The 15,471-nt window shown below is 34.8% G+C and overlaps 3 protein-coding genes and 1 long non-coding RNA gene across 6 annotated transcripts; 2 read left to right on the top strand and 2 right to left on the bottom strand.

Moving 5' to 3' along the window:
* Positions 1–1,233: 1,233 nt before the first annotated feature.
* On the bottom strand, positions 1,234–5,492 carry LOC110229370. The gene is made up of 3 exons (XR_002332759.1): positions 5,257–5,492; positions 1,788–1,928; positions 1,234–1,701 (listed from the first exon to the last, which is right to left on the bottom strand). It is a non-coding gene; the product is annotated as an uncharacterized LOC110229370 (long non-coding RNA).
* Positions 2,955–5,259, bottom strand: LOC9317958. The gene has a single exon (XM_021029331.1). It carries the CDS (start codon positions 4,967–4,969, stop codon positions 3,092–3,094), a length of 1,878 nt encoding a protein of 625 aa, XP_020884990.1. The 5' UTR covers positions 4,970–5,259; the 3' UTR covers positions 2,955–3,091.
* Positions 5,493–8,137: 2,645 nt separating the features above from the next.
* Positions 8,138–13,245, top strand: LOC9316101 (CMP-sialic acid transporter 2). Of its 2 annotated transcripts, none has more exons than XM_021027697.1 (15): positions 8,138–8,449; positions 8,780–8,993; positions 9,163–9,279; positions 9,552–9,608; positions 9,900–9,977; positions 10,621–10,725; positions 10,861–10,983; positions 11,112–11,189; positions 11,570–11,639; positions 11,930–12,037; positions 12,203–12,336; positions 12,451–12,530; positions 12,688–12,733; positions 12,840–12,903; positions 12,997–13,233. In XM_021027697.1, the coding sequence occupies exons 2-14, from the start codon at positions 8,820–8,822 to the stop codon at positions 12,888–12,890; spliced, it is 1,221 nt and encodes a 406-aa protein (XP_020883356.1). In that variant the 5' UTR covers positions 8,138–8,449; positions 8,780–8,819; the 3' UTR covers positions 12,891–12,903; positions 12,997–13,233. The 2 variants fall into 2 exon arrangements, with proteins under 2 accessions (XP_020883356.1, XP_020883355.1); XM_021027696.1 differs by having other exon boundaries at positions 8,139–8,449; positions 12,990–13,245.
* An 8-nt stretch (positions 13,246–13,253) lies between these two features.
* On the top strand, positions 13,254–15,464 carry LOC110229015. 2 transcript variants are annotated; one of them, XR_002332528.1, is made up of 7 exons: positions 13,388–14,090; positions 14,183–14,224; positions 14,291–14,346; positions 14,454–14,563; positions 14,654–14,813; positions 14,911–15,003; positions 15,103–15,452. XR_002332528.1 is itself a non-coding variant. In XM_021027695.1 (6 exons), the coding sequence occupies exons 1-6, from the start codon at positions 13,343–13,345 to the stop codon at positions 15,247–15,249; spliced, it is 1,314 nt and encodes a 437-aa protein (XP_020883354.1). In that variant the 5' UTR covers positions 13,254–13,342; the 3' UTR covers positions 15,250–15,464. The 2 variants fall into 2 exon arrangements, 1 of the variants encoding a protein (XP_020883354.1); XM_021027695.1 differs by lacking the exon at positions 14,183–14,224 and having other exon boundaries at positions 13,254–14,090; positions 15,103–15,464.
* The last annotated feature ends 7 nt before the right edge of the window (positions 15,465–15,471 follow it).

The following is a 15,471-nucleotide window of genomic DNA, read 5'->3' as shown; positions in this document are numbered from 1 at the left end:
GTTGGATGAGGCAGTAACATAGTCTTCTCTGAATTTGGGACTTAGTAGGGGTTTTGATATATTTAAGCAGGGGATTGTTGAAAAAGTTGTTGCCAGTGAAGCTTAATTCACAAACGGTGCTAGAGTCACCAACGCCCGACGGTATGGTGAAAGCGAAACAGATGAAAGCCTGTGGTATTCAACCAAGGCTGAGATCCTAAGGACCAGCCCTTTGTGGTTTATGTAGGAAAGGTGATGCAGATAAAGCTTATGAAGTCGGGAGCTCATTTGGTTGAATCAGATGTGGTCCCGAGCTTACTGCTCATTTGAAAGTTAGTATGGATACAAAAAAGACACAGAAGTTCTCTGAGACATTGCACGAATGAGCGTTTTCGTGAGACATGTTTCTAAATCTACTGAGTGGTTTAAATCTGAAGCAGCTGCGAAAGCTAAATTTATTGGGATGTGAAGAAAAGTAAGGGATGTGTGACAAGAACAGAAATGGATGATAATGGTGCGTGTAAATGGTTCAAAGAAAAGTCAAATCTAGTTTTCAAGTAACAATAATTGTCTTGAGGATTGTAGTAAGTATATCTAAAGCTGATGTGGAGTTAACATCTATCAAAAGTTTTATCATATACTCCCTCTGTTCCTGAAAATTTGATGTTTTAGAGTTTACACATATATTAAGAAACAATCATGATTTAATCATTTAATAATTTTTTATTTTTATTAAATATTTTTAATAATGTATGAACCAATAGTAATCTAAAACAGTTAATTATTTGTAATCATTACGCCTTGAAATCTACGATTTGTTAATATCAATTAATAAAAATAAAATAAAAAGCTAGAAAATCAATCTCTGTGGAACAAACCTAAAACACTAGAACATCAAACTTTCAGGAACGGAGGGAGTATTCACCAAAGGTTTTTGTCTGCATTTTGTATAATGATGAATCATGCAGGAGTCCCAGTGATCTTCAGACAGACATTAAAGGCAAATGATTATGCTCGAGTGGACCAAAAAATCCAGTGAATATATATATATATATATATATATAATTATCCAATTGTCATCTGACATTACATTTACAATTCAAAATATAATTAGTTTCAAAAAATTTCAATGCCTAGTACTATCATTAGTTTCAAAAAATTTTAATGCCTAGTACCAATCGTGCCCAAACGCAATGATATTGACATATCAACTATGAATTATCCTTATGGTGAAACAAATTTGATTTTGGTTAAACGATATACAATGTGGGTGAAGCAATTTAAAGTTTATAATAAATCAGATGACCATGTAGTAAAATTCTATCATGGATCATTTGTCTTTTTTTTTTTAGTTTGAAAATTTTGAGGTCCAATATTAAGTTTCATACTTCAATCGCATGATGATTTTATCATGGCTAGAGTTAATCCTCACTCATATAACATTAAAGGTATATATTGCATCTCATCTTCAATTAGTTATATATTGAAGGTTACCAAATGTTCCTGAAATAGTAATATACTCGATGTATGTGGTTGGTATACATACACAATGAGCATATGTGTACGAGTTTAACTATATATCTGTATTGATCGACGTTGTTTCGCTTCTGCCAATAGATCAGTCTCTCCACGTACAATGCACTGGGCTCGACGTTGGCTGAGAATGAGACTCTGTATTATCGTTCCAGATGTGTGGTAAAGGAAGTTTGATATGCCTAACATCTGTAAAAGCATATTAGAGAAAAACTGATTTATAGAAACTCTGATATTCAATCAGCTCATTCAGAAATGAAGACAGAAAATCATACCTCTCGATAACGAAACATTCTCCACTTGTCGAAGACATCAGAATCTCCACATACAAAAGCTTGAGCAAGAGTTTGGCAAATCAATCTATTTTGCATTTTCTTTCCAACAAAGTAGTAGGGAAAATCTAATTCCTCGAAGACCTGTACAAGCAATGAAGTTACCAAAATGAAAACGTCATTATACCAAAAAGTTGACCAAAAAAAGTAATATCATATATTTGCCTTAAAATACACCATAAATTCAACTAATATTCATTGTCACTAATTCTATATATTATAGTATACAAAAAGATGAAATAATTTCTAATATCATATTATTTAATGCATATACTTTAATAGAATCTAAAATTTCACTAAAACTCCGTTGATTTTATGTTTAATTGTTTATGCATCAATTTATACAATTTAATACTGTTAAATTAAAATTAGTTAATTTATATGTGTTTGACATACTCTTATAACTAACTAAATTAAATTTACTTAATAAATAAGTGAAAACATGTCAATTTTCATATAATACTTCTGATTGCTCCATTGCTATGTTCATAATGTTCAACTAAGATGACGAAAAAGAATGGTGTTAGAGTCATCTAATACCAAAAATGCACAAATGTTTACATAGACTCCAATAGCCTAACACCACCGAAAACAGAAGCAAACTGATGTGAAGTGTTGTATTCTCTTAGTTTAGTTTGATGCAAAATGAAGGTCTCTTTTACTAATCAATCGATTCTATTGATGCTTCTTCCTTATCTTAAAGAGGAAATAAGTAACATACTATTTCCATTTGATCTCTCCTAATGAAACCAGCTTCTATTTTCTGTGACCATCTAGAGATCATGTGCAAACCAAACCATTAGCTGAACACGAAACATGTAGAGAGTATTGTTATGAACCAAAGCTTCCTTAGCCTTAGCTCGAGTAAGAGGTTCTGTGTATATCGAAGCCGTGTTGCTAAAGCAAGAAAACTGTAAGCTTAGCTTCCTTTAACCCTAGTCTCTAGGTTGAGAATAAGGTTAATTTCTGGAAGATACCTTCTTATTGAATAGAAGAGGTCTTTATATAGACCATTACAAACCGTTTTAACTTTTCTAAAACGTAAACTAGAAAACTCAATAAAAGGAAACTTAGATAAAAGGTAACTTTGAAACTAGAAATATTAGCATAAGGTTAATAGAAAAGCTTCTTCAATTTTGTGGCTTTCTTCTATGATACGTGATACCATATCTTGTATCAAGTATGTATATATACAGTAAGCTAAAAGAAAGATTTAAGTCAAAGTATAAAAGATACACTCTTCTTCGTTAAAACTTGACTTTCTTCAGTCTCTGTCTAAGGGACTCGATTGCGTTCTGTATCCTGTTGCCTTCTCTCATTCTCACTTCCAGAGACGCCTCATGTAAGTTTTGAATTCCTCGACCCAAGTTTGCTATCGAAGGAGCTGAAGGAAGAGACATAGCTGCACATTCGATCCCATCTCCATAGGCGAACAATCCCGCACAAGTTGCAAGGCTGGCTCCAAATGTCGCCAAAGGTAAGGTACCGATAGGTTTTGCTCGTCTTTTCCGCATGATCTCATAGAATGCAGTTCTCATGGCAGATAAACTTGTCTTTTCTACAGAAGCTATAATGCTATGTGTTACTGCTCTGATTTTCTCGGCGGATAAAGATGCTTTTATCAAAGATGTTGACTTGGCTCCAGAACTAGCAAAACCCGGGGCCATTGCTTTTGATGGAACCGCCACTTTAGTAAATGCAAATGTCAGTGCCTTATGGGTATGTGTCAGAAAAAGGTTCAATGATGCCGGGACTTTAAAAGTTACAATCTTGAAGAAAGGAGAAGCAGAAATAGCCTTGGATAGTGAAGAAGCCCCCCAGATAGCAGTCGCACCGGCACCAACTGCTACAACCGGTTTATCAGATAACAGTCGTTTTAACTTTGAATCATTAGTCTTCTCGTCGTTATCAAAATCTTGTAGCATATTCTCAGACATATCTTTGACTTCTTGAGGAACACAAGTTTTCCAATGCTTCCTAAGACCTGCGAGGCTACATGCATCTACTACTGCTACTATGTTCTTGAACTTTTTAGCCTGGCTACGAAGAAGATCTGCCATAAGTGCGTAAGATTTGTCTTCAGAAGAGAGCTGTGAAAACTGAACTTCGGTTCGGCTTGAACTTCCCGTGTTCTTGATTGGTAGCCGACCAGCATTGTTCAAAGCAATTCTTAGACCTTCAACTGCAATCTGAAAAAGGTAAACTTCAGAAATAACCCCTGTATCCATAGACTCCCCTCTATTTACATCAGACAACATTCTTCTGGCATTGGCTAGAGCTTTCCCAATAGATGGGAGATCAATGAATATATCATGAAGGTCAACAAGCAATGGATAAATGGATTGAGCAAATGGTGGAACCTCATGACTACAGGACTGTATTTCATTGGAAACTCCACTTGCAACACAACTTGATGGGCTAAGTTCTTTATTGACCTGATTCATCTGCAAAGATATCAACTTCAGCATCCGTGCCTGGACATCATTTGTTATCAGAAACCTTCGCGAGCTTGAAAATATAGTAGAGCCAGAAAGTTGTGGTACGAGACTATTAGCTAGACTTTGCATCTTGCCTCCTGCATCCTCCACAGCAGCGATATTGACAAAAGGAGATTCAAGTACCATAAACGAGGAACCAACCTCCCCAGCAACCCTTTTGGCAGCCAATAAATGACCATTAAAACTTGTCCCAAAAATCTCCCTCAAAACCACAATCCCTGCAATACCTTCATACTTTTCTTTGTTAACCTTGTCTACAAAACACTGTATAAGAACTTTAAAAGCTGATGTAGGGATTGAATCACTAGAGCCATCTCCTAATACACTCTCTTCAACTTGAGCTTCCCCAAAAGCTGTTTTGTCCACTTGAGCCACAACAGCACCAGGACGAATTTCCCGTATAAGGCACTCGGCATCACTAGCAGATCTCTCGGATAAATTCTGAGCAGCAAGTATGTAAATAGTTGAATCATGCTCAGGAACTCTAATAGCAAAAACAAAGTTCTTTGTACTCTCAGGCAATGAAAGTCTATGAACAAGTTCCTTTGATTCCTTCAAGTCACTGCTTACAAAAATTGAAAAGGGCCATATATTTTGCAGACTATTCGCAAAAAAAAATGCCACCATTATCGAATTCGACTCCAAAGACAGAGACTTTCAACCTCAGTAAACCAAGCCCTCCACGGCAAACCAAACGAATCCGAGAAAACCTTTAGTCTTCTATCGAATTCAATAGAGCTGGGCATAGATAAAGCAATTGATCTACTGAATCATGCAAGCAATTTCTTATCTACTTAAATCGAAATTGACGATCAAAACAAGCACTCAGATGAATCAACAAAGACCGATGGAGAAAGAATCTAAAAAGACCAACCGAGAAATTGAGAATCACAGCAGACGGAGGAAACACATACACTGATTTCGAGATTAGGGTTCCAGAAGTATCACGGTCGCTGGTTCGAACCCAGTAATGGATTCTTCAATTCTCTCGCGACTCGCGTTCTCTCTTTCTCTGTCCTTTTTGGTCGATGAAACAAGACGAATTCGCACACAACACAGTCTACAATATACTTCTTCTTTGTCTTAAACGAAATCTTCTTCTAGATTGTGATTCCGGAGATTGACAAAAAGAAAAAAAAAGATTGAAAAAAAAAAAAAAAAAAAAAAAAAAAATTGGAAATAAAGGATAAATATTTAAGTATTTGTCCATATATGAATTCTATGAACAAATATCAACTATTTCTAAACTACCTCTTGCATAAGATTGAACCAATTGTTTCAAAAATAATTAAGAAAAATATGTATTAAAATGATAAAGAAGACATGAAGATATATAAAATATCAAAAATATATTATTTTGTTTTCGTTTTAGATGGATAAAATTTGATCTATAAAGTTTAGAATATGTCTTCTGAAATTAGAATGTATATTCTATACACTCTACATGTTCTACAAAATTTAGATTATGTATTTTACACACTCTACATGTTCTACAAAATTTAGAAGTCATTTCTGTTCTACGGTATTTAGAATACTAGTTTATACGACTTTTAGAATACATATTCTATACTTTGTTCATTGTTCTACAAAAATTAGAATATGTTTTCTAACATTTACTCATGTTCTAAGAATGTTAGAAAACATATTCTTATGCTTTTTTTTTTATTCTACAAAAATTAGAAAGTACATTCTATCTAATTTAGATTTAAAAAAAAAATCTTAAAATATGGAAATTGAATATAGTGAATTTGATTACATCTGCAAATTACAGAAGTTGAATTCTGAATACTTTAAAATTCTTTATACCTAAGTGAATAAATTATAACACAAATTAGAATTTTTCTTTATACTTCACACTTTTTCCTATAGATTACGCTTCATTTCTTGTCTCAAAACCCGGAAAATTAGTTGAATTTTGAATACTTTAAAATTCTTTATACCTAAGTGAATAAATTATAACACAAATTAGAATTTTTCTTTATACTTAACACTTTTTCCTATAGATTACGCTTAATTTCTTGTTTCAAAACCCGGAAAATTATAGTTGCGCTTCATAAAGAAATTGAAATCAAGGGAGTGAGATAGAGAGAGAGAGATTGAAGAAGAAGAAGAAAAAAAAAGTTATTTAATATGGCGTTTTTAGAGAGGAGAAAACAATTACGAAAGCTTAACTTTGATGAACAAGAGAATCAAAGAAGAAGAAGATATAAAATTATCTACTGCAAAACAAATAATGGAATGTAAATAAATGTTGATTTTGTCCTATATTTTTTCCAAATTATTTTTAGAAAGAAATCAATTTGATTTTGAATTTTTTTAATAGTTTAGTAAGATTTTAAAAGACTGAGGGCATATTGGGATTTTAATTATATGAAATCATATATGACCAATATTAAAGTATATATGACCAATCATGAATATAGAATGCATAGATGGACAATAGTTTAATTATTTGTCTTTTATTTCTAATTTTCCCAAAAAAAAAATTGTGATTCCGGTTAGTAGTTATTCGGGTTGGTTCAGGCTGGTTATTTTCATTTTCTTTGTTTAGTCGGTTTTGTATTAGAATTTGAATTTATTTATTTTGGTTCAACTTTAAATAAAATTAGCAAAGTTTATATGGATAATAATCAGTGTACAGTAATTAATCTTATAAAAATATAAATATGGATCTATATATTAAATTTGAAGATATAATTTGGTTTCACAAGTAAATTTTGTTTTGGTTCAAAATCAATTTTAGTTTATACAGAATTTCATTCTAAATACGTTTTGCATAATTTGGTTATAAATCTGGGGCTAATTCACACAGGCAAATATGTTGTGATTGAACAAAAAAAAAACTAGTATGACCGAACTGAAAACTGATGGTAACACTGGTGAATCTTCATTTACAATTATAACAAAATAAAACTTTTCTACAACTTTATAAGTAGTATCATTTATAAAGTGTGAAGTGTGTAAACATTCGTTGTGTTTATGTATGTTCGATAATGTTTTGTGTGCAAGTCTACACGAAAGTGCATGCATATTGTGTGTGTATCTTGTTTTAAGGAATGAAATATAGATCATGCCGTAGATGTCACATATTTCTAGGGTCATGTGAATTAGTTTATGTTCACGGTATTCAAATTATGACAAGCCCTAAAATACTTTATACCAATACAAAATTTGGTTTAAAGTGGACTACAAAGAAAGAAAAAAATTAGAATGAAATTCATGATGTATCACTCCAAAACTTCTAATATCAAAAATTTCAAAAGAAAATTTGCTTGTTTAGTACTTCATATTCTTATTATAAGAAAAAAACACAAATATAAAAGTTTTAACAGCACAATTATGAAGCTCTCAGTTCATAAAACGAATGCATTAACATTTTAGTCCTTAATTAGATATTTCCTACAACAACAAAATCAATTAATGTTCGTGTTTACGTTAATCTAAATTAACAAAAATAGTATTAAACGAAGTTACGAACCACCACTGAGTCATTAACTAAAAAACATAAACAAACAAAATCAAAATTTGGTTTTCCTTTTATAAATGTAAGTCCAAGCGAAAGAAACATGCGACCAAAAAAGCCAAAACTTGGATACAAATACAATCCCCTCCATCACCCGTATGACACGTCAGCGTTACTAAAGCTTCAACACCACTCATACTAAAATCTTATTGGTCTGTCAAATCCCCAATCACCACCATGTGTCAGCACCAGAAAGAGACGTAAATCAAACTATCTTTTTATTTATTTAAAATTTTTGGGATGTTTTTGTTTAATTTATTTATTTCCAAAGGTAACGCAATAAAACGGTGTTGTGAAATCAAAGCAAAAACACGAAGAGGGTCGTGCGAGAGAATAAGAGCGCACTCTAATCGACCGACGAATTCACCTTCTTCTTCCTCATCTCTCCCTCTCTGCTTATTCTCTGAATGTGAAGCTTGAGGAGAGTTCTAGATCCTGTTGAGTTACTGTAATTTAGATCTTACATAGACGAGAAGGAAGATTGAACAGAGAGTATCGAATTCCTTTTGGATCTGTGCGGTTTAGGCGGGAGGAGGTTTTGGTTTGGGAATGCGTTTTTGAGCTGTTCTTATACGTCTATTGAGGTTAGTTTTATCGATCTGGTTCCATATTTATTTTCCAGGAGTTTTATTTTCTGTTCATAAAAATGTGATTTTTACAACGACGCTACAAGTTATACTTGATTCTGCTCTTACCTTACATTCTTGTTCTTTATTTGGTTTTGAGATCTGCTTTAGCTCATTGTCTTTGTGAATTGTGGGTTTTATGGTTATTGAGATCTGATCGTTGGTTTTCACTTGTGTATACATAAATCACTTTGATTTTATTGCGTTTTGTTTGAGTTCCTCTATAAAGTTGATATCTTTTGTATAAAAGGTGTATCCTTTTCCTTGATTGCTTCTGTTGTTATTCAGGTTTAGCTCAGTCTAGAATTCGTTAGCTAGGGAAAGGCTGATGAAGAACGGGATGGCTGAGTGCAGCGTATGTCGTTCAAGGTTGGTTTCTCCCAGTAGCAAAGCTATTTCAAGGGCTTATGACAGCTACAACTACAAGATTAGAGTATCCTCAAAACAACGAGCTCTCAATGTCTTTTTGGTAGTTGGTGACTGCATGCTAGTTGGTCTACAGGTAACATTGTCTTACAACGACTTGCTTAAAACTCTAGCCATTTCAATACTACTACTACTACCATGCATCATATCTCTGTTGAATCATCCACAATCATACTAGGTTATTGTTTTTTCTTCCAATTTGTCATTTCTTAAAAATTTACGTTTTTGTGTTTATGACCTTACAGCCCGTCTTAGTGTACATGTCTAAAGTGGATGGAAAGTTCAACTTTAGTCCTATTAGCGTCAACTTCTTGACAGAAATTGCAAAAGTTATTTTTGCGATTGTCATGCTATTATTCCAGGTACGTTTCTGAATTGACTTCAGTTCTTTCGAAATATCAGGTTTGTTTGTGGGCCATTTGGGTTTCATTCTTGCATTTATGAAACCAATTGCTAAGGTTGTTTAAGAGGGATATAGTCATATTCCGTTTCTTTTATGTATCTTTATGGTGGCGTGCTGAGCTTGATTAAATAGTAATGGAATGATATGGGGGCTCAACTTTTTGTGTGTCTTGCTTTTCCGTTGAAAATTGGCCGCCCTTTTAATACTTGAGTTTTTGTGGTAATATTGTAGGCCAGGCACCAAAAAGTTGGAGAGAAACCTCTACTATCTCTTTCCACGTTTGTCCAGGTACATCTTCTTGGCAATTAAGCGATTTGGAAGTACTAGGATTGTGGCATAGTCTCAAATTAAGATTTAGTTTCTTGAAATCTTAATGCCTAATAAGCGTGGCATATGTTATACATCTGGTTTTCAAAGCATGATTGTTTGAAATGTAGATGTTATGTCACCACAAGATCCATCTAGTACTATTATTTTTCATAAATTAGTTCCTGCTATTAAACTCGAAACTTCTGATGTTTTTTTTTTTAAAAACTATTTATAGTGCAAGTTGCAGTAACACGAGCCTTTATTTCGCAGGCAGCTCGGAACAATGTGCTTCTCGCTGTACCAGCAGGGTTGTATGCCATTAATAACTATCTTAAGTTCACAATGCAGGTACATGTGCTTCTTATTTTTCATTTTGTACATCCTTTGGTAATTAAGCTGCGGAAATGCAATTTCTTTGAAAAAATTTCTAGTTGGCTTGAGTTATATAGTAAAAAGGTTTTTAGCTCTGTGGGAAGACTATATCATTTGGTGTTTTGACACTAAAAGAACTTAGCAAAGGTTTCGGAATGCCAGGAAGCCTAATATGGTTATGTAACATAGTTCATAGGTGGGTTTTGTAAGAATCCTTGGTTTTGTTGCTCTCGAGGATATACTTAATCAAATTTGTTGATCATTGGTTTTATTGCTTCTCGAGAATATACTCAGTTTTGTTACTTTTCATTGCTTGATCTAGACATTACTGGTCCCTGAGCATATTATTTCGTTATCATTTCTAAGCAGATGTTATTTCCCTCTTTTATTTTCCATAATTGTTATCTTCCCCAAGTCCTGCTTGGCATTCTGCAATATGTCATGCTGCCTTTTGGTGATAAATGTTTAAGTGTGTTGTGAAAGTTGCACTGAACAATTGCTTACAAGATAGTTACATTAAGCTCTACTGTTATATTTATCTAGCCTTCCCGGCTACTATTTGTGTCTATTCTTCTATTATTTTAGTTTCACATAGCAATTCTCTTTTCTGCTGTGCCAGCTATATTTCAATCCTGCTACTGTGAAGATGCTAAGCAATCTAAAAGTTTTGGTGATTGCTGTACTACTGAAGATGATAATGAAGCGAAGGTTTTCCATCATACAGGTCAGCTTCACTTATTCTTGGATATTGTATGTGTGATTATTATAGTATCAGACATATTATTATTATGGACGTATCTGTTTGACCATCCTTACCTCCTACTCTTATTGGGATTTAATATGTTAATTTTTCTTGTAGTGGGAAGCACTTGCTTTGTTGCTGATAGGGATTAGTATAAATCAGCTGCGTTCTCTTCCTGAAGGTGCTACAACTATGGCTGTTCCAATTGCTACGGGTGCATACATCTGTACCTTTATCTTTGTAAGTTACATTTTCTGGCTCTTATATTTATGATTCTCTTGGATATTTAGTATGGAAGTGATTTCTTTGCTGCATCAAAGAAAAATTGTAATTCGTGTTAGAGGCTTACTCAGCACATCATCATGCAGGTAACTGTCCCATCTTTGGCGTCTGTCTACAATGAGTATGCTCTAAAGAGCCAGTTTGACACAAGCATTTATCTTCAGGTTAGCTAATCTTGATACATAGTTTTTTTCTTTCTTTCATATAGCATCCGAGAAATGAGAGGCTTGTAATAATATTGGAGAAGGCTTGTGGTCACCGTTGTTTATAACTGTTGGTTATAGCTGTTGATTCTTTTGTATTATTATCTGTGAGGAACATCACTGGAATGGGCATGACCATTACAGTAGCAATTTCTATGGTCTAGCTGGCTGTGTTTGATACAGAACTTTTTGCTCGTGTTGTTGAACTTGCTCTATTCGTTGGTCTAGTCAGCTCTGTTAGCAATGTTGTTGTATTAGTCCTGTTCTTTAGTCTAGTCAAATTCTAGGACCATGATCCTCTCCTGCGTTCTGACTGTAAAACTTTAATTTCCCTGGTGCAGAACTTATTCCTCTATGGTTATGGTGCGATATTCAACTTCCTTGGAATACTTGGAACTGTTATATATAAAGGTACGTGTATTTTAACATGGCAGAGAAGAATATGATAATTATTTAAGCAAATTGAATGCTAAAAAGCTTCTTAAATCCTGTTAGACGCGTCCCGTTTAGAAGGGCAGAATCAAAATATAGTGTCGAACAAGTAGGTGTAGCATACTCGATCAAACGAGTTATTTTTTCGCCTACTACGGATCAGAAAAAAAACAAGAAAAACGCTCTTAGTTCAGTTCGCCCAAACTATGTGATTGAATAAATCCTCCTCTATCTGTGCAGTACTAACAATCTTGCCACTTTGTCGACAGGTCCTGGCAGTTTTGACATCCTACAAGGACATTCTAGGGCTACTATGTTTCTGATACTGAACAACGCAGCACAAGGGATTCTATCCTCCTTTTTCTTCAAATATGCAGGTAAAAATAATACTCAACTTTGTTACCTCAGTTAATTTATGGATCAGTTCTGGATATGATGGTTCAAAATATTAAATTTGAATTTTGCTATATTTGGAAAATAAAACCTTTCAGTAAGGTTGTTGTCTAAGAGAATTAGTTGTCTTTGTGTCTGTATGTTCTCAGATACAATCTTGAAGAAATATTCGTCCACAGTAGCCACAATATTTACTGGAATAGCATCTGCAGCACTCTTTGGACATATATTAACCATGAATTTTCTTCTGGGAATTTCTATAGTTTTCATTTCAATGCATCAGGTAATCCATACTAACTGTTTCTCAAGCTTATCATTTAACTTTCAGAAAGGATCGCCTCTATAATGCTGCCTCCGATTTATCTCTGATGTTTTTCTGCCTTATATATTTATGCAGTTCTTTTCACCCCTTTCAAAAGCAAAAGACGAGCAACAAAACGGAAACCTAGAGTTAGTTGACGCAAAGGATGGCCATAGGTGTGTTCATGGATTATAATTCTTTTTCTGAAACTATATCATAGTTATATACTCAATTTGCTCTTTTACAAAATATTTGTTGAAAAACCGAAAGTGTGGTCATTTGCCTGTATTTGCACCATTTAACTTGTTTTCTTTCATCTGTTATTTCCTTCAGGGCTAAAGACTCATTCATCAACATGGCAGCAGGAGCAAATGAAGAGGTAAAGAACATTCACATTCCCATCTTCTCCGAAATCCATTTCTTGTAAAAAAAATTCGACTCAAAAGCTGAAATCATTGTTATGTCTTTCTTCTCTGTTTACACAGGCTAGTCACCGCATTGAATCAGATGACAGAGTGCCGCTTCTTCCCAGATAAAAACTTTCTCAGCGTAAGTAACAAAATGTCCTCCCAACTTCATCATAATCTTGGAACCTCCCATGTTATATTGATATGCATTTGTACTTGTTGTTGCAGGATTTAGCTTCAAAGAATTCTTTTGGCCAAAGATTATTTTTAGAAATCAGGGAATTTCGATCGTACCCGGATTCAGCGCAATAAACTTCGTGAGAATGGGTCGCTGCAATTCTCTCAAAGAGTCAGTTAAGTTCGTTAAGAAAACATCTTTAAAGCCTAAACCTGTATTCTTTTTTCAGATAGAACAAAACAACTCTTCATATTACATGTAATTTTAAAATAAATATATGTCACCTAAAAGCCACTGACTCGCATAGAGAGTTTAGTCCGAACCGGCTTAAACGGTTGGTTTAACCAAACCGGAGCTCTTCAACTAACTCCATTCTCAGTCCACAAGTGAGAAACATGACACAATGAACATGACTTCGTGTTCTTCTTCATCTTCTTCTTCTTTCCCACGACTCTTCGCCGCCAAATCTCAAATCTATAAAGCACCTCTTGTGTCCTTCTCCACTCCAAAACGCCGTCGTCCTCGTCCTCGCCGGAACCGGAAATCTAATGGCTTATCCTACGACCACAGCAACGGCAATCTTCTTTCAATCTCCACTTCCTCTCCCGCCGGAGCTGACGACCAAAGTCTCAGCTTAACCCTAGACGTTCACCGGATTTCAACTCTAGCTAATACTCGCTTCCAGTTGTTTCTCGATTCCAGCAAAGACGCGTTCTCCGACTTGCAAACACTAATCGCGCTCGATGATAACCGGAGAGTCGTTGTCTCATGCAAAAAATCAACTATGCAATTCGTCGGCGGTGTGGTTATACTTGGGTTCGTATTTGGTTTTGCAATTAGGGTTCTTGTGAAATTAGGATCAGCTTTAAAGGGTAATTTCCAAAGTAATCCCAAATTTGTAGTTAGGAGAGATAGGAGTCTTGGTGGGAAGGAAGTGGTCGTCTCTGTTGATAACATTCGTTCATCTTCAAGAGATTCCAAGAGCTCCATAGCTTCTGATCAAGTTTCTCGAAGTAACTCTATACCCAGAAATCTTCACCTGAAAGCTCAGGATAATTTGCCGAAATGGTGGCCGACTTCATTGCCTAGCCAGAACTTTGATGTGGTCGACAAAGAAGACTATCAGAGAGAAGCCAACAGAATCGTTCGAGGTCGCTTCTAAACTCCAAAGTCCTCATTTTTTTCCTGGTTTATGTTTTCCTGCAAGCTTTTGTTTAAAGACGTTTCGTTTGCTTTGTTACAGGTAGAAAGCATAAAAGCTGAAAGATTTCATTTTTACAAAATGGTATTAGTATTACTTATGTGTTCATGGTTTCATCCTACAAATGTAACTTACTTGTTTAGCTTCCAGCAATCGTCGATAACCGAACCAGTGGAAATGACATCACGGATAATGATATTATTCAAGTTAGTATATGTTTTCTTTCTTCTTTCCACTAGATTGTGTAACTTTCTTGAATGGATTTGAATTAACTGGATTACTCTCGTTTTTGTTGCTATGAAATTATATACAGCTGCGTAGAGTATGTAGAATTTCTGGAGTACAAGTCTCTTTTGAGCCAAAAAATACCGGAGATTCCTTTTACAGAACATCTATTGATTTTGTCCTGAATGCTTGCAGCAGGTGTCTGTCTATTGACCTTTACTTGATAAATAGATTCTACTCGTTTGTCTTTTGGTATGATTCTGAACTTGTTTGGTAACTCTCTTGTAGAGCTCCGTGGGAGTCTTCTTCTGTTGAGATCTGTAGTGAAGATGCCCGAGAGTTCATTGCTGGGCTCGCTGAGAACATTGGACTTGCAAAGATAGATGCTGCAAGAATGGTTTCTGCAGCAGTTGCTGCACGCACACGTTCATGGTTTCTACAAGCTTGGGTGCCGTTCTAGCCTTCTTCTAGTGTCTATTCGTTACTGCAGCATTGCTTACTCTTTGTCCAAATATTTATTCTAAGCAAATTCGATGTTACTGCAGGCTTTGGAAATACAAGGTAAACATTCTGAATCGGTGGCAGAACTATCGAAAATATGCCTCATTCATCGCATATTTCCTCCCAACGAGTACTCTGTATGTACTTTTGTTTCTTTACAAGTTCAAGTTATTTTTCTCCATTCAGTCTCTCCCATGGTTTTCACAAAACTGCCTCTCTTGTTTACTAATCCTCAGGCTGAGATGGAAATGGTTGCAAGAGGGTTGGAGAAACTCATGAAGCTTGAAGAGCGACAGTCTCTACTGAAAACGTTTGTTGGAATTTGTTCCAGTGAAGATAGTCAAAGAAGCGCAGCTGAGGCTCTGGGTTTGGTGCACTGGTAATTAAATTGCTTTGATGCAGATTATTCAACATCTATTGAGGACAAGCATTTCAAACACTGTCATACGCAACTTAACCGAATGATTTTAAAGTAATTGAATAGTTCAGAAATATTCTTAGTATAGTGTCTGAGTGACTCTAGTCCAATGTTCGTGTGACACTCTTTTTAACACTATAACATCATGAATCAAATAGTATTGTGTTATATGTTTGTTTATATTCAC

This window comes from Arabidopsis lyrata, assembly GCF_000004255.2.
Source record: "Arabidopsis lyrata subsp. lyrata unplaced genomic scaffold ARALYscaffold_4, whole genome shotgun sequence".
Classification (NCBI taxonomy): Eukaryota; Viridiplantae; Streptophyta; class Magnoliopsida; order Brassicales; family Brassicaceae; genus Arabidopsis; species Arabidopsis lyrata.
This window is presented reverse-complemented; position numbering and strand designations above follow the sequence as displayed.